At 38.9% G+C, this 24,073-nt stretch overlaps 3 protein-coding genes across 9 annotated transcripts in view; 1 reads left to right on the top strand and 2 right to left on the bottom strand.

Moving 5' to 3' along the window:
- The window catches only part of SPAG1 (sperm associated antigen 1), a 36,780-nt gene extending 27,281 nt beyond the window's left edge, over window positions 1-9,499 (bottom strand). Inside the window, exons 1-7 of the mRNA XM_052704111.1 lie at window positions 8,912-9,499; window positions 8,411-8,552; window positions 7,754-7,913; window positions 5,977-6,102; window positions 3,308-3,375; window positions 887-1,005; window positions 315-420 (exon numbers count right to left, since the gene is read on the bottom strand). Coding sequence (XP_052560071.1) covers window positions 315-420; window positions 887-1,005; window positions 3,308-3,375; window positions 5,977-6,102; window positions 7,754-7,913; window positions 8,411-8,550 — 719 coding nt within the window. The 5' untranslated portion in view covers window positions 8,551-8,552; window positions 8,912-9,499. The remainder of the gene's footprint in view (window positions 1-314; window positions 421-886; window positions 1,006-3,307; window positions 3,376-5,976; window positions 6,103-7,753; window positions 7,914-8,410; window positions 8,553-8,911) is intronic.
- A 587-nt stretch (window positions 9,500-10,086) lies between these two features.
- On the bottom strand, window positions 10,087-12,948 carry POLR2K (RNA polymerase II, I and III subunit K). Its single transcript, XM_052704119.1, has 4 exons — window positions 12,824-12,948; window positions 11,466-11,527; window positions 10,668-10,760; window positions 10,087-10,242 (listed from the first exon to the last, which is right to left on the bottom strand). The coding sequence occupies exons 2-4, from the start codon at window positions 11,524-11,526 to the stop codon at window positions 10,220-10,222; spliced, it is 177 nt and encodes a 58-aa protein (XP_052560079.1). The 5' UTR covers window position 11,527; window positions 12,824-12,948; the 3' UTR covers window positions 10,087-10,219.
- A 1,784-nt stretch (window positions 12,949-14,732) lies between these two features.
- Window positions 14,733-23,455, top strand: FBXO43 (F-box protein 43). 7 transcript variants are annotated; one of them, XM_052704116.1, is made up of 7 exons: window positions 15,169-15,285; window positions 15,783-15,861; window positions 18,248-18,295; window positions 19,337-20,823; window positions 21,665-21,767; window positions 22,595-22,780; window positions 22,873-23,455. In XM_052704116.1, exons 4-7 carry the CDS (start codon window positions 19,358-19,360, stop codon window positions 23,119-23,121), a joined length of 2,004 nt encoding a protein of 667 aa, XP_052560076.1. In that variant the 5' UTR covers window positions 15,169-15,285; window positions 15,783-15,861; window positions 18,248-18,295; window positions 19,337-19,357; the 3' UTR covers window positions 23,122-23,455. The 7 variants fall into 7 exon arrangements, with proteins under 7 accessions (XP_052560077.1, XP_052560076.1, XP_052560073.1 ...); XM_052704117.1 differs by lacking the exons at window positions 15,169-15,285; window positions 18,248-18,295 and adding an exon at window positions 14,733-15,156; XM_052704113.1 differs by lacking the exon at window positions 18,248-18,295 and having other exon boundaries at window positions 15,169-15,281.
- The last annotated feature ends 618 nt before the right edge of the window (window positions 23,456-24,073 follow it).

The raw sequence follows: 24,073 nt of genomic DNA, 5'->3' as shown, positions 1-24,073 counted from the left end.
CAATTCTGTCCCAGCTGAAACTGAGATGATATGCTTTTCCTTGGACTGCTACTAATTACACAGTTATGCTTGTGTTATGCACACAATTATTTTTCTTTCTCCTAAGCACAGGTTATTAAGTCAGTTTTTAAAAATAAATCTATTTGATCTATCTTCTCGATAAATAAAAATTAGTATCAGGATGCAACAGTACTATAAGGATTCTTCTGTAAAATCCCTTCACTCTGTTGAAAATAATCTAATTTCACCATAGCTATCAAAACAATGCTCACAGGTAAATGTTATTAAAATAAAGGAACGAGCTGCTTACTCACCGAGTGTAATATGTCACTGCTTCCACATAATCCCCACTGGCAAAGGCTTCGTTGCCCTTTTCTTTTTCCCGAGTAGCAATAAAGATCTTCTCTTTCTTTGTCATGCCTATAAGAAGGTATTTATACTTGTTACAACCACCAGTTTGCATAGATGCAATCAAAATACTGTCAGCTAAAATACTTTGAATGCTACATTCCTTATATTATTTTTAAAAGAACCTGAATTATAAAAAGACAGAATTGCCTTATAATTTCTATAATAAAAACCTAGATCCCTCTGATGACACATTCTGAACACAAGATGAATTGGTTAACCTCTAGCAGTGGATCATAGCAGCACAAGTGTGCTTTATATTTTAACTTAGCTCTCTCAACCTAAGCACGTTAAAATATTTTAAGCAATTATTAAGACAACTATATTATATTTTTAAACATGAACTTCTATGAAATTTTAGCAACTCTAGGTACTGAAAAATAAAGACATCTCTATAATACAATTTGATTTGTATTCACATTTGACAACAGAGTACTACAGTCAAAGAAAATTTAAAAATATGCTTCTAGGACATTACCAGTGGTGTTTATTTTCTTTTCAATTAGAGGAAGACTCGGTCTAATAGAGAATCTTGCTTTTGAGTTATTTTCTTCACTGCTTTCATCAATTTTAGAACACTCCTTTTCCACATCGAACCTTAAGTTAACACAAATAACAAATACAACAATATTGCAGAAGAAAAGTCTTCTATTTTCAGAATGGCGTGCAGTATTTCCATTATAAACCAAAGCTAAGCAGGCATAAAAGCAGCAATCAATTACTCATTACTTGTTAGGTAAAAGATGTCTAGTCTTACCTCCTTTCCTTGTGTTATTGTTTGTTTCTCCCATATCTATGTGCACATACATACATACAAATATACATATGTACATATATGTACACACAGGTGCACAAATGTATGTAAACATACATGCATTTAAACAATAAACAACAAATATTCCTTCATCCTCCCTTCTTGTTTAAAACAAACAAAACCAAGTAACTAAAAATCAGCAAAATATCTGCCTCCCCTCCTCACTACCTCCAAATAAAGGCAGGTGAAATTTATGAAAACTGCACCTTCAGGCTCAATTCCAGTCCTGTCAAATATCTGTATTAACCTTTATTGAAAACACTGAATACACAGCTTCAATGTGACTAACAGCATAAACTTGAGGGAGGTTTCCAAACAGTCTCAGATATTTCTAAGGTTACTCTGAGGTAGCTTCTGAAAAGTGCTTAGGAATTTATACTGAATAAACATTGCTGCTGTAATCCTACAAAACAAATACATAATAACCAATTCCTATGCTACACTGCTTCTCTATTTCTGACTCAATGGAAAATAGCTTTGTTTTCACAATAATCTCAACAACCTGAATAATTTATTTCTGAAATGGGACATCATTCAGAAAAATTACACAATCCAAAACCTCTTCAGGTAAGACTAACTGTGCTCCCTTTTAAATCTGATCTTTCACTACTTTCACTTTTTCATTATAAATTAATTACACTTCAAAACAATGATTTTTAAATAAGTAAAAACTTTCTTGTTCAGGGATAGTCTAAACAACTTCTGCTTCAGTGTACCCACATAATCTAAACTATTGCCTATATACAGGAAAATCCACTATTATCAGCATGTTAAAGGACAAAGGTTGAGCACATACATAAAATTGCAAGTAATATTAAAAAATGATTACTTCAAATGATACAGAGTAAAAAAGGATGAAAAATAAATTGTTGCAGAAATGATTTTGATAACCTGCTTATTTAACCACCTTTGAGCAGGAAGGCCACAGTTTTTGGAGCGCATATTCATGACAAGGGCTTGGAGAATGTGCCCTACAGGGAGCAACTGAAGGAGCTGGGGCTGTTTGGTCTGGGGAAAAGGAGGCTGAGGGGAGACCTTACTGCTCTCTCCCAATACGTGAAAGATGCTTACAGCAAAAGCAGGGTTGGTCTCTTCTCACTGATGACAGGTGACAGGATGAGGGTAAATGGACTCAAGTTGTGCCAGGGTAAGTTTAGGTTGGATATCAGGAAACACCTCTTTACAGAAGGGTTGTTAAGCCCTGCAATAGGCTCCCCGGGAAGGTGGTTGAGTCACATCCCTGGATGCGTTTAAAAACCGTTTGGATGTGGTGCTCAGGGACGTGGTTTAACAGAATGTTGTTAGTTAGGGTAGTATGGTTAGGTTATGGTTGGACTCAATGATCTTCAAGATCTTTTCCAACTTGAGCAACTCAATGATTCCGTGATCCTATGACAATATACTACATGCAAGTCTTAAGCAGACAGGATTTCTATAGAGTTTTTTTGGTGGCAGAGTGAGATATTAAAAATTTTCATCAACAACCTCACTGTCTCTAGATTAAGCTCCCCACCAAGAGCACTGGAAATATCTTCAGTCTGATTCTATGACTCTGTGATCCTACAGCACCATTTAAAGAGCTGCAGGGAAGCTGCTACTGTCCATAACACAGAAGTGTACCTCCTTCACATGCAATAATTTGGGGGCATCAATCTGTGATGTGTCACCATTATTTTATTTTGAAAATGTGATAAATTAAGCTATCTTTAATTTCCTGCTTTAGGTACCTCCACAGCATAGGCTTTATATTTTGAATGTTTAAAAAAAAAAAAAAAGAAGACATATTAAACAAAATCACATTTTATCTGTATTTTTCTGTTGACTCATTATATTTCACACCACTTGGATAGAAGAAATACCAACTAACTTCCTTTCAGTTGGTAGCACCACAGTGCATCATTTGCAATTTAACAGAACTGTTATGAAAAACCTAAGTTTCATTGAAGCAGTTTCCTGAAAAACTAACCTTATTACTGTGTTTCTGGACAATGCTTTTAAAAAACCAAACAAACCACTGTGTTTCATTATAAAGTAAGTAAGAGCTAATCAAAATTAAAATATAAAAATATAAAGGATTTGACATACTTATCCCATTCACTGTAATCCCGTGGTATATTTTTCTTATTTCTTTGTTTGTTTTGGAACTTTTCATTCTGAAAAAGAAACAGCCAGACTATAAGATAATTTCCAAAAGAAAAAACACACTTTTTTTTTCTGTAATAGATATCCCTACTAATTAACAGTCATGACTAATTTCAGCACAGTCTTGAATATTTAATTTGTGTAGCTTTAATGAACATCTTTATGCATTTGTAATCAGACTTTCTCTGCACTGCCCTGTTACACATCCTGTTATCCAAGAGGCACTAGATAAATTTTTTCACACAGGACACTGCTCTTTCTAAAAAGTATACTGAATTGCCATCTTCCAAACTGTATTTTCAACACAGCAAGGAACTTTATTTACTCTTGGGAAACTCCGCCTCTATAATGAGATGTTTAATGCTGAGATTGAATCACTAACCTCATTTTAGGCTTGCCATTCCCAAGAGAATGCAATGCACAGTTTCTCAGAGCCTCTGGAGGCTTCCAAACAAGCATAAAATGGACATTTGCTTTGACTTTTAGATAGCATCTTTATACTTCTTTGACTCATTTCAACTGAGCCGATTTCCAAGATGATTTATGCTCATTCTTACTTTTAGACAAGGTCCACCACTGGTATTTGCCTCACCTAGAATTTATCCTTAGGATAATTTATCCTTCAACAATCCACCACAATAACTGACTCACCTGGCATATATTGCAACCCATCTCCTATCCCAGTGGAACATATTTCCATAGCTGTCACCTTTGGCATCTTTTCCCCCCCCTTTGCCAGACCGTTTCTGATACGTCTCTCCCTGCTTGTTGACTCCAACATTCAATAAGGTGTGGTTCCAAACAGGATTCCACTGTGGAACATCCAGTCCAGAACATTCCCATGTATGCTTTACTGTTTGTTCAACCCTCCTCTTACCTTTGCAATCCATCTCTCACCAAGTTAGATCAGTGTAATTGTTTGTAGGATTGCAGATTTACAATTATGTGGGTTCAAACAATTTGATAGAGATTAAAGTGCAGCCCCTAAACATCTGTACCAGTGCAAGTGACACACGATACACTGAACCAAGGAAACCAGCAGCAGCCTCTTAAACTAGATTTACCGGTGGTGGCACTGTTACAAGGAAATACTTCCGCAGTTGAATATAAGCACCTCAATTTACATAATGCAAATGTGTGCCTTCCTATAAACACTTGCAGCTTTCTATAATGCTAGGTTACATAAACTTTTGTAGTATGTGACTCCAGAATTACACATAATGTTCTCAGTTGTTCAAGAAGCTGGACAAAACAACAAACACGTTTAGTGATTAATGCATGTTTGGAGAAGGTAACCTAAATATGGCTTCCTAGAAAACGACATCATTATGTATGCATTCTGTACGTTACAAACTTCTTTTCAAATGGAAGTATATTGCTTAAATGAGCATATAGTTAAACTCAGAAGAAAACTCATGATGTATTACACACAAATGCAACTTTAATACAGCAAATCCTTAACATGCTAGGTCTCAAATTCTTGAGGTCACTGTAACCAAACCATGGCTACAGCAGAGTCAGGAATTTCTCGTTTGTTCTCATCCAAGAGCCTCTCAGGAAAAGGTTATGCTTGCATGCTGTGTTAACTTTTCTCTGGTACTTGGTATTATAGGCAGAAAACTAAAAAAATCCTCTGCCAGTGTCATGTTTCTTGCTAGAACTCTCAACGCAAGGATCCCACAGCGTCTGTAGCTCAGTGAATAATTTTTGGACCAAAAAATGGAGCTCAGATTTAGTCCAGATGCAAAAACTTGTCCTTGGATATCTGCTGGGTCCCTTGTGATAGAAGTTACTATTCTGAGCCAGCTAACCAGTATTCTTTTTCAATTTGGAATATCCAAAATAATACGAGGGCTGCATAGATAGCAACACAGAGGAGTTTCCTAAAACAAAACTTGCAATGTGTGTTGCATGTCCTGCACCGTAGTACTGTGTTTGGCAAAGAACCTACATCTGCTGACATCTCATCCACACTGCTTAATGGAAGTCAATACTTCTAAGCCCATCTAGAACGTGGTTTAGTTCTGTCCTGGAGAAAGTGAGCAAAACTAATGATTAAGCAATGTGGACAATCAGAAACAGAAATAATCAAGCTGTCTTCCTGATCCTCTTTTATTTTGCAGTATACATGTAACCTCAAAATCCAAGGCAGTGTGAAAAAGAAACAGGATTATTAATACAGAAACTTCTGTATTATGTAAGAGAGGGAAATTCTGTTATAAAGCTCACTCTTCAATCATTTGTAGAAAATATGTCCCATGACTCCACACCAGTAAAAAAAAAAACAAACCTGCAAAATAAACCTAGTATAAACCGTTTAACACTATTGAAACATGAACTGTACATAGAAAAGGGTGTTTAAGATTTGCTTCAGAAATAAACTCTTTATCAAGATTAAAAAGATAATTACAAGATGCATGCTAGTATGTAAAAGGCAGCTTTGTTTAAGCATTGGTCTCTTACGAGACAGCTTAAAGGGTTTTATTTTCTGGTTAATAAAATAAATCTAGAGGTTCAAAGGATAGAAGTTCTTAAAATCTGAATTTACTGATCTTAGAAAGACATAATTAACATACTTATGTAAAAATACTGTTTTAGAAAATTGGAGATACCTGGAAAGCAGGAAGACAGCTGCTGGAACAACGAATAGGAGGCAAGTTATCTTGTCCTTCATTCAATGTGCCTGTTTTCAAAACCCCTGGCTTATTATCATCTTCATTCATTTCTGCCACCCAGCTCTGAAAATAAGTAAGAATCCATACCATAAAGCTGTACAACAGATACACATCATAGTCTACAATGACCCTGCAACTATCCTTACAATACAAAGCTCTTAATAAGGAAAAGCAATTCAGAGGAAGATTAAAAATAAAGCTTAAAATCAAGCTTAAAAAGCTTAAACATAAGCTTAAGTTCCTTAAATTAAAAGGGTTATTTCTGTTCATGACTTTGCCAATTCTAGAAAACTTAATGATGAACAGAGTACAAGTACACCTTCGTTTATCATCTTTTAGAGTCCAAAAAGGGGAACCATTATAAGAGAAACATGCAAAAATAAAAGCAGAAGTGCTTCTAATCATTCAGAAGCACTTGGAGAATCATCCTTAAAAGACTGGAAACAAATAGTCTCAAAAAGAAATAGCATAATTTGATTAGAACATGCTATGAACAAAGTTGCCTCTAACCCTTCAGATTCAGAAAGCTACAAAAAGCATTCACCCGTCTTTTCATATAATGTATTTAAAAATAGTTTTGTCTAGTTTCTCATAAGATTAGTTTTGCTGCTTCACTTTCTCCTACATAATTCAAAGCATGTTTGTTTCTGGGCCATAAAAAGCATTACTTCACTACTTAAGGAGCGTGGCCACCAGGTCAAGGGAGTGATCCTCCTCCTCTACTCTGCCCATGTCAAGTCTCACCTGCAGTACTCTGCCCAGGTCTGGGCTCCCCAGTACAAAAAAGTCAGTGATCTCCTGGAGAGAGACCAGCAGAGGGCCACAAAGATGATAAAGGGCCTGAAGCATCTCTCCTTTGAGGAAAGGCGGGGTTATCTGGGTCTGTTCAGCCTTGAGAAAAGAAGCCTGAGAGGGAACCTTATTAATGTTAATAAATATCTTCAGTGTGGGACAATGCCTAAGCTCTTTTCAGTGGTCTGTGTTGACAGGACAAGGGGAAATGGGCATAAACTGGAGCATAGGAAGTTCTGCACAGTGAGGGTGACAGAGCACAGTAACAGGCTGTCCAGGGAGGTTGTGGATTCTTTTGGAGATATTAAAATCCTGCCTGGATGCCTACATGTGCAGCTTACTGTAAGGGTCCTGTTTTGGCAAGGGAGCTGGACTCAATGATCTCTGGATGTCCCTTCCAGCCCCTACAATTCTGTGATTCTGTAATGTACACATCTGGATTTTCTATCACAGGCAAGACACACTACTGAGGAATGACACTACAAGAGATTCTGTTTTTCAGATAAAATAATATAATCTAAAATGCTAATGCCCATCTAGACCTCTTCAGTATTTTCAGTTGGAGAAAGAGATCTTCAGTTTCTACACTGAACAGTATAGAAAAGTCATCTGCTCTTTCATGAACAGATTGTGGAAAGTGCTTTTCCTATACGCAGTTTGCAATTGTTTTGAGCTTTTTCAAATGAATAATAAAAAACAAATATGTTCTGTAGAGTTATAACGGGTATTAAAGATTCATTAGTATTATCACAATAAATATGAAAAAAGAAAACCACAAACGAACCTTTCTATCATTTCCTCACCTCAGTTAATCAAATAATCACTTTCTACTTAATCACAAGATGAGGTTGAACAACCACTCATGACTGATAAAACAAAGAGATTACATTACTGACCACTAGAAACTAGAGTCATACTGTACCATCAGTTCACCATTAATTGTTTCCCATTCTTCAGCTGTAAAATCAGCTGCTGTGGCTGCAGGTTTATCTTTTCTGAGAACTCTGCTCCCTGGAGCTAAATGCTCAATACGCTTTTCACAAAACAATGTCAGGTCAGGATAACATCCCTCTTCACCAGACCTTTGAAATGAACACACGTGTAAGTTACACAAGAGAACTAAATTATGCTGCACTCCCCACAAACGTCCCTATTTTTCTGTATACAGTGACTATAGAGTGCTGTTTTCCTGTTGCAACTGAAATCTATCACCTCTTGATTTTGATCAGAAAATTTCAGTTAACCATTTTCCAGCAGACATACAAACACAGTTCCAGGTACTCACAAAAAATGTCACTTAATTTTCAGCAAAAGTGGAACAGGCATAGCACTTGATATTGCCACAAATAGGAAAGATGTGCTTCTGTAAAGAAGCTGGCATGATTTATCAAACCTCTTTGTTGTGTTAAATGAGGACTTGAATTTCTAACTCTCCATTTAATCATCCGGACACTTTTAACACAACTACTTTCACAGTGCATTTTAATTTCAAGTTTTTAAAAGGGAAACTCACAAAGAGATCAAGAGAAATCGAATGGGAATACAATTAGTAACAAAGTTTAAAAAGGATAAAATTTACCTTAGTACCTTGAGAATCTTTTCCAGGTGTTGAACGTCTGTACATTTTTCAATGAACTTGTAGTCGAGATGACCAATAGGTATTTGATACGTTTTAGTAGTTCCTTGATCCAGCGAATACATTACTGACTCATCACCCATAACTAAACATTAAAAGAAAAAAATCTCCGGGCACTTAGATGTATTTTGAAGCGATGCTAATTTAAGGAATAGCCGTGTTTACGCCACAAAGTACTATCTGCGGTAGAATTATTGCTACAAAAGAAAAATTTCCGATTTCGAGACCTGATAACACAGTTTGCTCTTCTCAGAGGTCTACAGAGAGAAGCAGCAATCGCAACATAGCAACCGTTGCTATGTACAACATGGCGGCCGGCGGCGCGGAGGTGATCGACAGAGAAGGCGCGGGAACCCACACAGCCACCTCCTTGCGAGGCGTCCGCAGAGCCCCTCCGGCTCTGTGCGGAGGTAACGGTGCTGCACGACGGCCCTCGACACCCACCTGCCCGAGCGCCGAACAGCCCTGGCCTTCACCGTGGACGCTCGCCTCTCCTGCGCATGCGCAACGGACTGATGGAGGAGACCGGCGCGGCGGTGTAGGGCGGGGATAGGAGGCGCCTCCCGCGCATAGGCTTGAGGGGTGCGGCGAGGCCTGGCAGCGCGGGGTGTGTAGGCTTGCAGCGCTGTAGCATTCTGGCTGTTAGACATGCGTCCCACTGTTTTAATTTATATTTTATTAAATATAATTTCCAGCATTGTACTGATAAATGAAAAGGTTCTTTCGTCTTAGAAATGATTTGACTTCAGGGTATTCTCTTCAGAAGTATGTCAGTTGGGTTTCTGGTTTCATAAAACATCACTGGTTTGCTTTCAGTGTATTTTATTCAGTCTAAATCAGTCCGATACTCTTCCAAGTGCCTTAAGCCTCACCACTGCCCATAACCTTACATTACCCTCACTAAAACCCATCCATGCTGCTTTTGCAGCAGGCTGCACACTCCCCAGCAGCGGTATCATACCGTACTGACAGCAGTGAAATGACACATTTGTCTTTCAACAGCGTCATCAGCACTAGCATCAAAATTTAGATCTGCAAGCATTTAATCAGGCTGAATTAGCATCAGACACAAAGCAGCAGTGTTTTCTAAGACACATCAGCACAATGGGTATTTTAGTATCACTTAGCAAATATTCTGAACAGGTAAAGGGATGCAAAAGGTTTGGGCTTCTCAGTGCAAAACAACAACCACTTCTTATTACAGACTCAGGACAAAAGCAAAATGATGTTACTTCAGTTTTACCTTATCTTTATACTACAGTCCTACTTATTTTGGTGAGTACAAGCAAGGTCACAAAGCAGACTGAGAATTTGCATTTATGCATATAATTTTTATCCTGATTTGGGTCCTGTCAAGTTCAAATCCAAATTTCAGACCTGATTTTGTGTTGCCTTCAATATATCTTCACTGGGATTTATTCAAACCAAGATTTTATGTAGTTCACAGGAGTCCAAAAAACATTGAAAAGAGTTAAAACACAAGTAAGGTTTAGGCAAGAGTTGTGAAAACAAGGTTAGCACTTAACTCAAAAATGAATACAATACTAATGAATTTAACAGATTAAAATTTAAGTAACAAATCCGCTTCTGCAAGTAGTATAGATAGAATTGTGATGGTATGACAAGTAATACAGTAAAGTTTAATATTTCAATATCTTAAACCACAAAATTATGCATTTATACACCAATGGATTTACAGAGCAAAGTTGCCAGAAATACTGAAGTATAAAATTAATGTATCTTCAGGTCAAATCACCGGGCATCAAAAACCACCACTGGAATTGTGCAGTTAAAGAAAAATGTGTTGCAGTTCAAAAAAGATCCAGGAGAGGAAAGGGGTCAGGGAGAACGAAAAGAGAGAATGCATAAATCTGAAGTCACAAGTAACTGTATAAATAATTTCTGAAATGCTCTGATAACTAACCCTATAACACTTTCCCTTTTTAAAAGGCTGTATAATAGCAAACATTCACAGTATGTCACACAAGATTATTAACTGTAGTTTTCTTAAAAAATGGAAAACTAAAAGTACCAAAAAACAAGGTGCTGAATTACACTCCAGAGATGTCCCTATGGTAGTTTGATGTGTTGATTTTTGGTCTTGAAGGATCCTTGCATCATTACTCTCATTTTCAGTTTTCTTACACACCTTGCCCCCACGGCTTCCCAAATGCATTCAGTTGCCTTTGCAAAAGGATACATCTTTTTGTTCTTTTCTTGTACATTATTCTGTACCCACATTCTCGGCATCTGATTGGATCTCTTGCCTTTATTTCATTTTCCGTATGACATTCTAATATGATGGAGAAAGAGAATGGCAATGGATGAACAAAAACAGTACTGCTAAAGCACAGATAACTGTCAGAAATAATAATGGTCAAATTCTTTTTACTGGCAAATAAAGCATAATAGAAAATAATTGCACTGAATTTTAATAAGTAACAGAATTATCTTAATATACTGTTAAGAGAAAAAAAAAAAAAAGGATTGGCAAACATATTGCTAAAAATGATCTAAACATTACTGTACAGAATACATTCCACAGTCAAAACTCCACTAATGAAACCTTCATCTCAGCCCCTCTCAGACACCAAGTTTATTTTCCTAAGCAAAAATTTTTCAGAGGTCTTTAAAGAGGCTATTCAAAAGCTCCAATTTTCACTTTGTTAACTTACGTATAGGTAAGAGAAAATTTGACTCCTGCACATTAATAAAAATTGAGTGACAACACTGTATTTCCAAAAAACCTTGTGTCTAAGATGCAATAAATAAAAGTTCCACTATCATCCTCTAGAGATGCAGGACCTCCACACAGCAACAGAAGTTCCAGTGAATGACTTCCATATTGATATCCACAGGTAGTCCACGTGCGCGGGAGCATCAGTGCATAATGCTAATGGATCATCAGGATCCACAACATAGTTATGTAGATTTCTGTACTCTGCAGCACTATTCCTCATTATTAGAGCATCAGATATCATTAACGTCTTTTCTTTACCTCCACAAATGTAAATCATTGGCTGCTGCTTTGGAGGCTGAACGTCCTTCTGTGAATCCATGCTCTAAACAAAAACAACAAACAAAATATATGGTTTTTGTTGTTGACTTACATAAATATTTCAATATTTCCATCTGAAGTTGACAGAAGTTGAAAAACTTATTTTAAAATAAATACAAAAATATTCAAGCTATGTTTGATACATGCTACGTAAGATGATTCACATTGGAAGAGACTTCAGAAATTCATCTAGTGCAACTTCCTCCTCAAAGAAGTCAGCTCAGGTCTTTACAATCAGCTGTGAAAAAGCTCTGAAGATGGAGGCTGCACATTGTTTTATTTAAAGAGAATTTTAAACAGTAATGCTCACTTAATATTTTTTTGCCTCCCTTCTGCTGGTGGTAAGAGTTTTTACCTTTCTGGAAACAAAACTAACTCATTTTTTTCTCTCTCTTAGCACTAGGTACCCCAATCTACCTTTTCATTGTTTGATCTAATTAATTAGAAATCCTGGGAGCTGTCTGTAGTTAGAATAATAGCCATTAAAAAGAAATGAATAAACTGAGGCAAGGGAGAAGAAATTCTGTGGAAATTCTAAAAGAATTACCAATTGGTCAACTATTAGATAACCAGTAGTACTCTCCAAGCATCACTTCACATCTTATTGTAATAGTTTAGGTTGTTCAACCTTACTTGGACTCCAGTATTCTTTCACAGTATCAGACAACTACTACATAAACATTTCATTTTTTAGCAACCCCAATCTAACATGGAAGCACTGCTGCAGACATACATTTTGAGGTTGTGACCATATAGAGAAAGAAAGCACTCTTTTTTACCTCCCAGAGTAAATCTAGGCTAGAATACAAATATATTCATGTTTGGGTTTGTTTTTCTTTGAGGTTGCTGAACCTGGTTATGGGACACTTTTGCTTGATTTCCTAGTACATCTTCCCGACCTTCAGTTTGTCCTAATCTAAAGGCACTACTGGCTTGAAAACTGGAGAATGACAGAAATATTTCACTCTTTGTTGGTGAGAGGCTGATTAGCAAATGCCAAATCCCCCTGCAAAACTCCCTATTATGCCACTTCATTCAAGATAATTCGAGATAATCCATTAAACTGTGACTTTTAAATAAGGCTTTGCTTTATTGTTATCACAGTAGAACATACATGCAATATAGTCATGTTGTACCAGTAGATTACAATTAGATTTTGGCAGTCATTCCTTGGCGTTTGAAAACAACGGCGCCAGGCACCCCCTCCTCCCCCCAGACCCACCTCGGTTTAGCGCCAGGCACGCCTCTTCCCCGCTGACCCCCAAGGGTTTTAACGTGCTTAACGGGCTTGGGCGGACCTTTCCCCACTCACCTCTCACCACCGCCAGCCCGGCAGGGAAAAGCCGAAAGCGGCACCGGTCCGCTCACGCCAAGCCGTCCTCTCGGCGCCGAGTGATGACGTCACTGCGCAGCGCCGGGGGGCGGGGCCTGCGCCGCCGTCTCTACGCGCAGTGGAGGATTCACAGCGGTTAGCGACTGGAGGAGCCTCGGCAGAGGGAGCGCGGGAAGCGCCTGAACCTGGCGCTGGTAGCTACGAACCGGCGCTGACAGAAGAGGGACCTATAGGAGGAGAATGCTCCCAGGCCACCATATAGGCGCTGGGAGGTATACACGAGAGAGCTGTGCGACCCGGGAGCGCCGACTTTTCCTATGAGAAAAATTCCTTTCTCTTTGTCCTACAGAGAAAGCAGACAGCTGCGTGTTTAGCTTAAATCCCGCCACAGGTCTCATCATACGAGTGAAGGGTTTTACTGCCGATGAGTTTTACTTCTCCATCCTTTTCGTGCTTAGAAACTATCTATGACTGTCAACTAAGATATATGACTATCAACTAAATCTCGGTACCCTGTGGGCTGTGCCATGTATCCCCGCACTGAAACAAGCTGACAAGCCGCGGTGCTGTATATTAATACTGTTTGTAGGATCGTGCTCCGCAGGCGTCCTGGGGGAGTCGCATGTCCCCAAGTCCGTAGGAATTTTGCTTTATGCCTGGAAAGTGTTTAACAAGTACTGTTCAATATTTACAAAACGAGTTCATCATTCAAGAATCCCCCGATGTAAGGAAATGGCTCTTTCCGAACTTCGAATAAGAATTGTTTCCTGGGGAGACGATAAGCTTTTATCAGTTATAATTTAATTCTCTCATAGCAGCAAATCACCTAGATGGATAAGCTGTAAGTCACATAAAATAAACTTGAGAAACAATAAATACTTGCAGTTTTCCTCATTTTGTATTTAAGCTAAAATTAATAACTCACTAACGATTTCTAGGCTGCTCACCAGCTTTATCATGCTGCTGTGCGAAAATAAAGCTAAATCTAACTTCTGAGTGCCAGAATAAAACACTTCAAGGAAAACGGGACGTGCACGGCTGTGATGCTCGCTGCCCTCTGTCCTCCGCTGCGATCCTCGGAGGGGGGAGCTACTGCCGAGAGCAAAAAAAACCCGGAACGATACCTTCCTCTGCTGATGGACACTAAGTAATTAACACTCCAGAAGTAACCAGACATTTAAATTAGTGAATAAAGCCGATAGTATTTCCCCGCATTCGTTTTGTATTTTAAAACGGGTTTGACGAAAGGATTAAAGCATCGAGATGATGCTTTAGAACCTATTTACTAATTATACGCCATGAAAAAGTCGATTGTCTCAAGGAAATCATGCAGTCTCTTAATTATATCCATCATTTAACCATTCCCTCGGTGGGGGGGAGAGGGAGTCTTTAAACGTCCATTACTTTCTCCGTTCGTGCTTCACGCCGCCTCCCTCGGGGTATAGCCCCGTTCAGACAGGCTGATAAACGCCGGTCCTCAAAGGACGTTTAGTATATGCGCTTAAACGCTCCTCGGCCTCGCAGAAGGGGCCATTTCCTCCGTGAACACGTAAGATAAATTCTTCCGATTCGCGTGAAACTGCTACTGAAAGCACTTCGGGAAATCCTGGATTCCATTTCCGAACTCTCCAATTCTCATTCTAAAATGGAACGGGGAAACGTGGCAAAATCCTTAATCTTTTCACCCGTTACGGGTACCCTCCGGTCGCTTACCCGTACACGAAGGCGCCCCGTTCCCCGGCTGGGCAGGGAATGCTCTACAACGCGCGCTGCCCCCGGCCCGCCTTACGGCGCCGCTGCTCAGCCCCGAGGCGCCAAGGGCTATGGAGCCCGCCCGCTCTGCGCAGCCTTCGTTACCACGGGAAGCCTCCGGCATTCTGCCCAGGGAGGAGGCGTTACTCTCAGAGCGACGCCCAGCGATTTAAAGCCTCTTTCATCTTGCGCTGTTTCTGGTGGAGGAAGAAAGCCGTAAGCTTTCTAGGAAAGAAAAACAGAAATTGTGTATGATTATCTAGCTCCTGAGCTGTCGGGTACGAGTAAGCTAATGGATGTGAATTAATTAGCGCCCTTATAACTAAAAGGCTTAAAGATCCTGATGCAGATAACGCTCTGTGAAGGCTCGGGCTCCCCACTGGAGGTGCCTCCCGCCCGCCCCACGGGAGCTGAGCGCCTCTGAGCAGCGGGAGCGCCTCAGCCCGGCTCCTGAAAGGAGCAGTTGAACGCAACGGGCAGACGGGCAGCATCGGGGCGCTTTATGGAGTGCCGGGAGCGGCGGGAGCCGCAGAGTTGGAGTATAAAGTGCGAAGAGAACGCAGAGCACAGCTGTTGCCATTCTTATTCCTAGAGGCAGCGCTCTTCGGGCCGCCCCCGCCCTGCCCTCACCTCAGAGCCGCGCCGCTCCCCTGGGGCGGCAGCGTGGAGCGGTTGGTAAAGGCGGGCAGTTCAAACCCAAGCGAGGGAAAGCGGCTGTGGCCGCACGCGAGGAGCCGGTGTGGGTGGAGAGAAGCGAAGCGGCTTCTCACTAAGGGCAACGGGCCCCAAAGCCGGGCGGCAAGCTGTGGAGGCGGCAGAATCCCCGCCTTCGCCAGCCCGCTGGCTGGCAGAGAGGGCAGCCTCGCCCTTCGTCTCAGGGAGCACCGCCGACCTCATCGGCTGCTCTCGGTGGTGGGGGCTCTGGGGTCGGTTTGCTCTGCCCAGCGGTGTGCGAGATAAGGAGGTGAAGCTGTGTGTTCGTGTCCAACAGCCCAGGTGACTGAGAGAACCCCCTCACCCGATACTGCTCCCTAGGTAGCATCAGTTATCCTCATCGCTGGTAGGTGAATGTGACAGTGAAAGACCGAGGGGAAACTTTCTCAGCTGTTATCCCACTTCTTGGTAACGTTTCTTTTGTACTTCTTTTTCACTCGTGCCCCGTCTCACTTTAGGTTGTCGGTAAGGGGTTAAATAGTACTTTGCGTTCAATACATTTGCTGTGGAGGATCTCCAGTTGCTTCACAAATTAGGGTAAGTTAACCCTGTGTGACAGAAAGGGTTGAACTAAAATATCGATGGCATTAGATCTGGGAGCTCAAAGAGCAGAGACTTCAGATAAAGTCAGTTTTATTGCAAAGTGTGTTTTCCATTGAAATATGTGATGAAATAGTCCTGTATTACCAAAGCTTCACCTTTATCTGTTAGGTTAACAGAATGGACAGTGACAAAAAAAGTACAGAAAACATTTTGTTAGAGGCAGCTTTGTATAGTGTGCATTACCAAGGAATGTAAGTTAGAATCAAGATCAGGGTAACTCCATTCTAGAACTCATGTCTGTGATATAGGTGCCATTTACATTGCTTTCCAGTAAACGACATTCTTTTCCTCTCCTTTTTTTAGGATAAGTCTAGATGTGTCAGATATTCTAAGTCTAGCATCTGAATCCAGTCCTTACTTTAGTTTGGGTCTCTGAACATGAAATACTTTGTTCTGAAAAGTGCCAGAAAGTTTGCTGTTGACCTGTGGGCCAATTTGAAAACTACAGAATTGAAAAAAGATATTAGAGAAATTGAAAGGGAAGATATGCCTTTTATTCCTTCCTCTGTAACAGGCTTGATATGTCCTTGCTATGTGACCAGTCTGTTCTTCCTAGCTTGTCTGTTTCCTGATGCCTAAAAAGGAGCCTAACAATTTCAGCAATTACTTCAAGATCCTCAAGTAGGAAAGGCTTGTTTTTTTTTTACATCAAAACTAGTAGGTCAAATGTTTCTCCTGATGAGATTGCCTTATAAAACAGTAAACAAATCTTAAAGAATTTTATTAGTTATCTTTTATGAGAATAAATAGGATGCCATTCTATAATGTCCAGCAGATCAGAAATTCTCTCCTTTTGGTACTACAGATCTGAATAAAACAAGACCTAGTGTTTCATTAAACTTCAACTTTAAAAAGTGATACTTGTTTATGGAAAAACTGAGGTGTAAACTTGGATCTGTTGTAAAGAATTTTAAGTTGATACTGTCTGCTCTGTCCAGGCTATAGTGGTTTCCCTGTAATTTTTCAGAGAAAAAAAAAAAAAAAAAAAAAAAAAAGATAAAATCAATATAGGAAGCTCAGAGGCTCCTCCTGCTGGACGTTGGCCCACCAACGTTGTAGTTTTCACGTCTGCTTAAGGTTTCAACACCGCTTTTTCTTTAACTCTGCTGTTCTGATCATCCCAACAACAGTAAAAATCTTTTTTTTCTCTGCAATTTTATGCTACTCAAAAACATGCTACAACTTTGTAGTATTTCGAATTTCCTCCATTCTTATTTTGTTAAGTGAGTGCATAGCTTGTCTCTATCCAAGAAATGAGTAAAAAGCAATGAGGAAAAACAAATGCAAAGATGAGATATGAGAGTAAGGTGAAAATATTGTAGTTATATAGGTATATGGGAAAGGAACAAGGCCAAATTTGTCTTCGTTTTCTAACATCTTTTCTGCAAAAATTCTTTTCAATTAGATGCATTCTTTGTTTTAAATCTAATCTTGTTTCATACTGTCATCAGTCTGATTTCACAGACCTTTATGTCAGTTAAAGTCTGTTCTCAAGTGTCGTGGTCCTCTGAACTGACATTGCAATCTGCTCACTGTAGGCAACAAAACAAAATGGCTGGAAGGCTATGTGGAAGAAATGGACCTTAGGGTGTTAGTTGACACTTGGCTGAACGTGAGCCAGTGGTGTGTGCCCAGGTAGCCAAAAAGACCAATGGCATCCTGGCTTATATAAGAAATAGTGTTGCCAGAAGGACCAGGAAGCTGTTTTTCTCTATATATTCAGCATTGGTGAGGCAATACCTTGAGTACTGTGCTCGTTTTTTTTGCCCCTCACTACAAGAAAGACGTTGAGGTCCTTAGAGGGTGCCCAGAGAAGGGCTACAAAGATGTGAGGGGTCTGCAGCACAGCTCTTATGGGGTGCGGCTGAAGGATTGTTCAGCCTGAAGAAGAGGAAGCTGTGGGAGACCTCACTGTTCTCTACAGCTGCCTGAAAGTTGACCTATTCTTTCTTGTTGCTAGTAATAGGACTAGAGGAAATGGCCTCAATTTGTGCCAGGGGAGGTTCAAGTTGGATTTTTGGAAATTTTTTTTTCTCTGAAAGAGTGATCAGGTGTTGAAACAGGCTGTCCAGGGTGGTAGTTGGGTCACCTTCCCTGGAGGTGTTCAAGAAATGTACAGATGTACTAAGGGATGTTGTTTAGTGGGGGAAATACTGGTGATAGGTGGATGATCGGGCTGGATGATCTTAAAGATCTTTTCCAATCTTGGTGATTCTATGAAAGTATGTTTATATTGCAATGATCCTACAGAGTGCCTTCATCATTTGAAAATTGACCCTAGATCATTGCAGGATAATTTCTTCCCCCCTTCTTTCCCTAGGACTTTGGGCTTGCCTCAGCTGTACTTGGTGGCTTAATTCCTGACTAGGTCAGTGCTGTTAGTAGCAATGTCTTAATGTTTGTTGTTTAAGCCACCTAAAATTCCAGTTTTGTCTGGTCTAAAACTTCAGTGATAAATTCCAGATTTTTATTCCAAGATACCAGTTCTTGAGGCCAGCAGCAGCCCACTGAAATCTCCATTTCAAACTTTGAGACTCTTCTGATTTTTTTTCTTCCTGTGATAACACCCTCCCATAACAGCGTTGTTCATAATATCTCCTTTATCACTATGATATCTTGTGCAACCTATTGCAATTTGGGGCAATGTAAAGAAACTCCACATTACTGGATGGCAAAAATCAGTCATTTTGTGTTCTTACAATTATTACTTAAATGCATGCATCAACTATTTATTATTTTTGGTTGGAGGAGAACATATAGTAGCTCTTGAGAACTTCAGTACTTGTTAAGTTTATGTTGAAGTTCCCACATACGTTGTGAGAGGTTGTATAGACAATCAGTAGACAATATCCAAAGTGTAAATCTTCAGAACACTTAGTTTATCCACAGAGCTGTGTGAAAAAAACCACACACCTTTACAAAATAACACTTAAGTATTAAGGCAGATGAGAATATGTTGTCTGCTTTGCACCCGGAGGTCAAATTTTATTCCGTCTGGCTACTGTGGAAGCTGCAATAGGGAGAACTGTAGACTTGTCTCTTCACAGCTAATCTTCTCTTTAACTAATGAGAAAATAACTTTTACATTAGAAAATCTATCTCTATCCTCTGCTAGCTCTTGAGGGCTACTGCTTGTGATTTCATGAATCAGTAACACTGCTGATAAAAAAATAATAACAAAAAAATTCAATCCTGTTGGGATAAGGGGGAAGTTGATCATTCTAACAACATGCTTGACTGTACAAAGTTAATCTTTGTATTCACGTATAAGCACTGTTTCTATTAAGACTAATGAAAATACTTTTTTTTAACATGTATTTGTAGATTTACACAAGGCTTCTTTTTACTCTTCCGGGGTGATTATTTTCATTGTTTGTTTCAAAAATAACACTGCTGTCTTCATTTACAGAGTTAAAGTGCAAAGCAGAAGATGTCAGATAGTCATTCAGTAGCGTTCAATATTATTAAAAGAAATAGGTTAACGTCTCCCAGCAGCAGTTTTAAAGGCTCCAGTTTTAAAGACACTTGTTCCACTTCAGTAATTCTGGACAGCAGATGCCATGAATCATTAAATGATCCTGATGCAGAACATAAAGAAACACCGAGAGCAACAAGTTTATCTTTGCTACAAGGGCATTCTGACCATATTCGTCCAAATGACCTCTGTTCTGTGTCATCTATTGAAAATGAAATGAATTCTATCTCCTTATCAGACAGAAGAGAAGCAAACAGGAGCACATATTTTTTTGAAACCCCCAAAGCGGGTAGAAAAGGCTCCTCGTTACGCAGGAGGCTGCTTTTATTGAAGGCTGGTGCAGCTGTAGGGAGCTGTGAAAACCAAGTTGGTTCTTCAGGGAGCAGCAGGAAAAAACTATTCCCTTCCGTTCTGAGCTCTGAAGAAAAACTGTCACAAATTGCTTCACACTCTTTGAAAGATGAAAGTTGCAACACCCTGAGAGGTAGCACTGTGGAGACTGAGGGCTCTAGTCCTGATTGCCCAAAACGGCGACTATCCTTTTCACAACAAAGGACTTCTACTCTAGATGAGTCCAAATGTAAGGATCCCTCATTGCTGGAAACAGAATGTTTTTCTCCAATTGAGGGTAAGGATGTTACTGCTAGTAACACTAATGAATTCAGTGAGAGTGTCCTTTTAAGTGTTAGTGAAGGGTTGCTTCAGACTCCTACTTGCAGTGTGTTACCTGAGGCCAGTGATAGCAAGATCCTGAATTCTATTGATAGTCTTGTAGAGAACTTCAACTTTGAGCTGTGCGATGGAAACAATCCCTCCGTTAAGCTGGCAAGTTACCCAAATATTTCAACACCTGAGGATAGCGGATATAATTCACTTCAACTGGACAAATCAGGAGACTTGTTGTCTGATCATGAGGGTTCTTTTCAAGAGAGCTTTCGAAAACGCAAAGAAGGTTCCAAAATTCTGGATATTAAAAGAAAGGCAAGGAAAATTGAACGAGTGAGAAGGTTGTCAACTCTTCAGGAACAGGGCTCACAGTCGGAGACAGAAGACCATCATGGCAGTCCTAATTCAGCACGTATGTTAGTGGAAGAAAGAAGCTTTGTCACAGAAGACCGTGGATTAGTTTTAAAGGAACAGACGAGTGAAGACTCAGCTGTAAATTATGGAGATCTCTCAAGAACTCCAGCTCTGCAAGTAGTCCATGAAATTTGCTTGCAAAGACAAAGATCAGACAAAAATCAATTATCAAAGAATACTGTCGGAACACAAATAGTTGCATTAAAACATGTTCTCGCTGGACTTATTGGCAAGAAAATGGGCCTTGAAAAGTTAGATATTTTAACTGAATTAAAATACAGAAATTTAAAACATGTTCTTGCTATTGTTTTAGATGCTTTGACAGTGGAAAGTCTATGCAGGTAGGTACTACTGCTGTTCTGCCTTCTCTCTACCCCATGAAATTTTGAAAATGTTTCTGTGAATAAATTAGGGTAATTTCTGGAATAATGGGAATTGTCAATATATTTTTTTTTGTGTAATTTAGGGGAAATTAAAAGGAGTTTTTCACAAGTAACTAAGTGGTTATTTCTACGTAGTTCTAATTATACTTTGTATACAGGAATTAGAGGGAAAAATAAAAGGGGAGATTAAATTGAAACTGTCACACTACTTGTAAGTTTTAAAACACTAACATTCTTTTTCAAACCTAGAAAGCCAGTTATTCTTAGTGCAAGTTTCCAATCATTTTTCTTGCATATTTAATTTCCTCAGTTATTTCTATGCACAAAGACAAAAGAGCTCAAAGAATATTACTTAATGTTCTGGATTTATTTTCTGAAATCAGTGGAAGTTGTCACTTAATTTAAAGAAATCAAGAGTGTCACATGTGACAAAAGGAATAGATAGAATTATCAGGACATAGATACTGTCAGAATACTTAATGCTTAGAAATATAAGTTGAGGAGCAAAATTAAATGGCTTATGTGGGAAAAAATGTATTTAATTTAGTGAGCCAAAGATGTGCTATGCTGTTTGTACTGCAGTTATTCACTAGATTCTTCTATGTGTACTGTGCAATGGTGCAGAATGTGTGAAGTTTGTTTTATGACAATGCAGTGATATACTACAATTCTGTAGTATATAGAAGTACTTTATAAAATCACAAGAAGTCTGTGAAAGTCTTAAGAAGGTACATATATACTGTTTTCTGTCATACCCTGAAAAATTGTGAGTGGATAATTTTTCATTCATTTGTTCCAGTATTTGGAAAGTAAGCAAAAACTGGCGTGAAATCATTGTACAAGATAAAAGAGCAGATAGAAGGAGGAAGTCATACATAAAACAGCTGAAAGAAGCAGCTGAGGTAAGGGTTGTCTCAAAGGTAATGTTTTTGGTTGCTTTTTTTTTTCCATGTGTTAAAGTATTTGAGACAGAGGGTGCACTAAGCTTTTTAAAGGTAGCTAATAGCAACAGTTCTAGCATGTTAACATGAGAATGTCATTGCTTTGATTTTACTGCTTTTCATCTGCTCCTACTTTGAGTACTTTGAGTACTCCTGTTAAAACCATGTGATTTCCTTCCCCTACACCCTGAGCATATTTTCATCAAGTGATTCTAGCCTGGGGTCTTTAAAATAGCTTCTAACACCTCTATATCATGGTATTTCTCATTTCACTCTAGTCTGCAGTCCATTAGAATTCTGTACTACTTCCCGATTATTTTTCAGAGCTGCCAGTATCTTATCTTCTTCATGGTATACTTGTGCCCATCAGAGGGAAATACAGATGGTTCTTAAGAGCTTTCTAGAAATTAAATGTATTATGAATATAAATATGCATTTTCAGGAGATTCTCCATGTGTGCACACAATGCTTTAGCTGTGACAAAACTTATGTTTGGTAGCCTTGTGATTGCTATTGAGATGCATTCTGTTTCAGAAACGTGAGGACCGATGTGAAAGTAATCAAGTGCTAAATACTGTTGGTTTGTTTACCCTGCTCATGGGACTTTATTTTTTTGGTTCCTATCTTGTCTCCTTACTAAATGCAAATGTTTAATGGAAATACATGCACTGTACATATTCTGTTGTGGTGTTGCAAGGAGAAAACTTAGGAAGCAAAAACATTCTGAAGTAAATAAAGCTCTGATTTGCTTCCTTCTCATCCCCCCTTATAATTATCAACTTTTACAGGAACACTTATTGAAAACTGAAGATGCTGCCACAAGACTTAATGTTCTCAACAGATCTGCTCTAAGGCCAGTTCAAGCTCAAGCCAGAACTCCTGGACTACAAACACCACCCTCTTACACTGAGCTTACACCCAGGAGATGCAGTTCTGTTCCCCAGTCAACCAGTAGACAGGAAGAATACATAAAAGTAGGTAGCCAAGAAATTTGTCACTTTCAGTTCTAAGAAAATTCTCACTTATGAGAACTAACTTATTTTTCTCTCCCTCCTTTTTGCTACAGGTTGCTAAAACTCTATTCACTGACGAAGCTCTAAAACCCTGTCCAAGATGTCAATATCCTGCTAAGTATCAGTTGGTAAAGAAATGGGGGCTATGTAGCAGAGAGGCCTGTGCCTTTGAGTTCTGCATTTTATGTCTGCATGCTTTCCATGGGTCCAAAGAATGTAACAGCTTATCAGCAAAACAGAAGAACAAAAAAGATGCTCCTCCAGGAAGTGCCCAAAGCAAAAGAAATTTAAAAAGACTCTAAATCTGTAAGGCACACAAGTCCTTACATTTCATTCCTTTTCCCCTTCTTCCTAAGTACTGACATCTTGGAAGTCTAATCTGATGTAGTTTTGCTTATCAAGATAACTTCACGTGTACATATCTTAATTCAGTGCATTTTTCTTTTTGAAAAAAGTGAATATTTTAAAACGTTTTGTTTTACCTGTCATGTAGTAGCTAAGCACTTACTAACATCTTAATTATTCAATAAAGTATCTTAAATGTACTCTTCAATATCTAGCTTACAGCATCTCATAGGTGTTTAAAAATGCAATTCTTGTCTTAATGACAAATTAAAGAAAATGATTTTTAAAGAATGTTTTTGGAAATTTCTTTATTGTTCACTTATTTTTAAAATATTTACTTTAAAAGTTGTACCTGCAAGTACTTCTATCTATATAAATGGTGATACCACAAAAAGAATGCATTAGTTGTCTGAATTTTATGCATTTTTCTGCATAATTAGAATAATAATTCTGTTGTTCTTAGACTCCATAGTGCAAGCCAGTAGAAGAGTAGTCTAAATCAAGGTGTTGCTCCAGTAATGATCGATTCTACTGTTTTTTATATTTTTTTCTTTGAAAACTGACTTGAAAACTGCAGGTGACACAGCATACATCACATATCTAAAGAAGATGTTGTATCACTCTACTGTTATGGACTTAGGCTATGTGTTTAGTGAGGTATTACTTCAGCTTCCAGATACTGGTCATCTTCATATTTTTGCTTGAATTAAAGGATAGAAATTATCCTTTCTCCTCTTTTAGACTTAATAAAGAGAATTCACTGATTTTATACTTGAGCTAAACATATTGACCCTTTGCAGAAAAATAATTCAGTCTTCCTCCCAGACATCAAATTTTGAGTAAATACTGACAACAGAAGACAACACTATTACATGGTGGAGATGCAATCTCAGTTTACTTCCCCAGTTG

This window comes from Tympanuchus pallidicinctus, unplaced genomic scaffold (genome assembly GCF_026119805.1).
Source record: "Tympanuchus pallidicinctus isolate F22 unplaced genomic scaffold, pur_lepc_1.0 scaffold5, whole genome shotgun sequence".
Taxonomy (NCBI): domain Eukaryota; kingdom Metazoa; phylum Chordata; class Aves; order Galliformes; family Phasianidae; genus Tympanuchus; species Tympanuchus pallidicinctus.
Note: the sequence above shows the minus strand (reverse complement) of the source record. Positions and strands in the feature narration are given on the sequence as shown.

Excerpts from the sequence above, each read along its gene's own strand:
- POLR2K (XM_052704119.1), bottom strand. The coding sequence starts at position 11,526 with ATGGATTCACAGAAGGACGTTCAGCCTCCAAAGCAGCAGCCAATGATT. Across the intron at positions 10,761-11,465 it reads AATGATTTACATTTGTGGAG|AATGTCATACGGAAAATGAA; the intron begins GTAAAGAAAAGA and ends CCATCATATTAG. Across the intron at positions 10,243-10,667 it reads CAAGAAAAGAACAAAAAGAT|TGGTGGTTTTTGATGCCCGG; the intron begins GTATCCTTTTGC and ends GCACAATTCCAG.
- FBXO43 (XM_052704117.1), top strand. The coding sequence starts at position 19,358 with ATGTCAGATAGTCATTCAGTAGCGTTCAATATTATTAAAAGAAATAGG. Across the intron at positions 20,824-21,664 it reads ACAGTGGAAAGTCTATGCAG|TATTTGGAAAGTAAGCAAAA; the intron begins GTAGGTACTACT and ends CATTTGTTCCAG. Across the intron at positions 22,781-22,872 it reads GACAGGAAGAATACATAAAA|GTTGCTAAAACTCTATTCAC; the intron begins GTAGGTAGCCAA and ends TTTTTGCTACAG.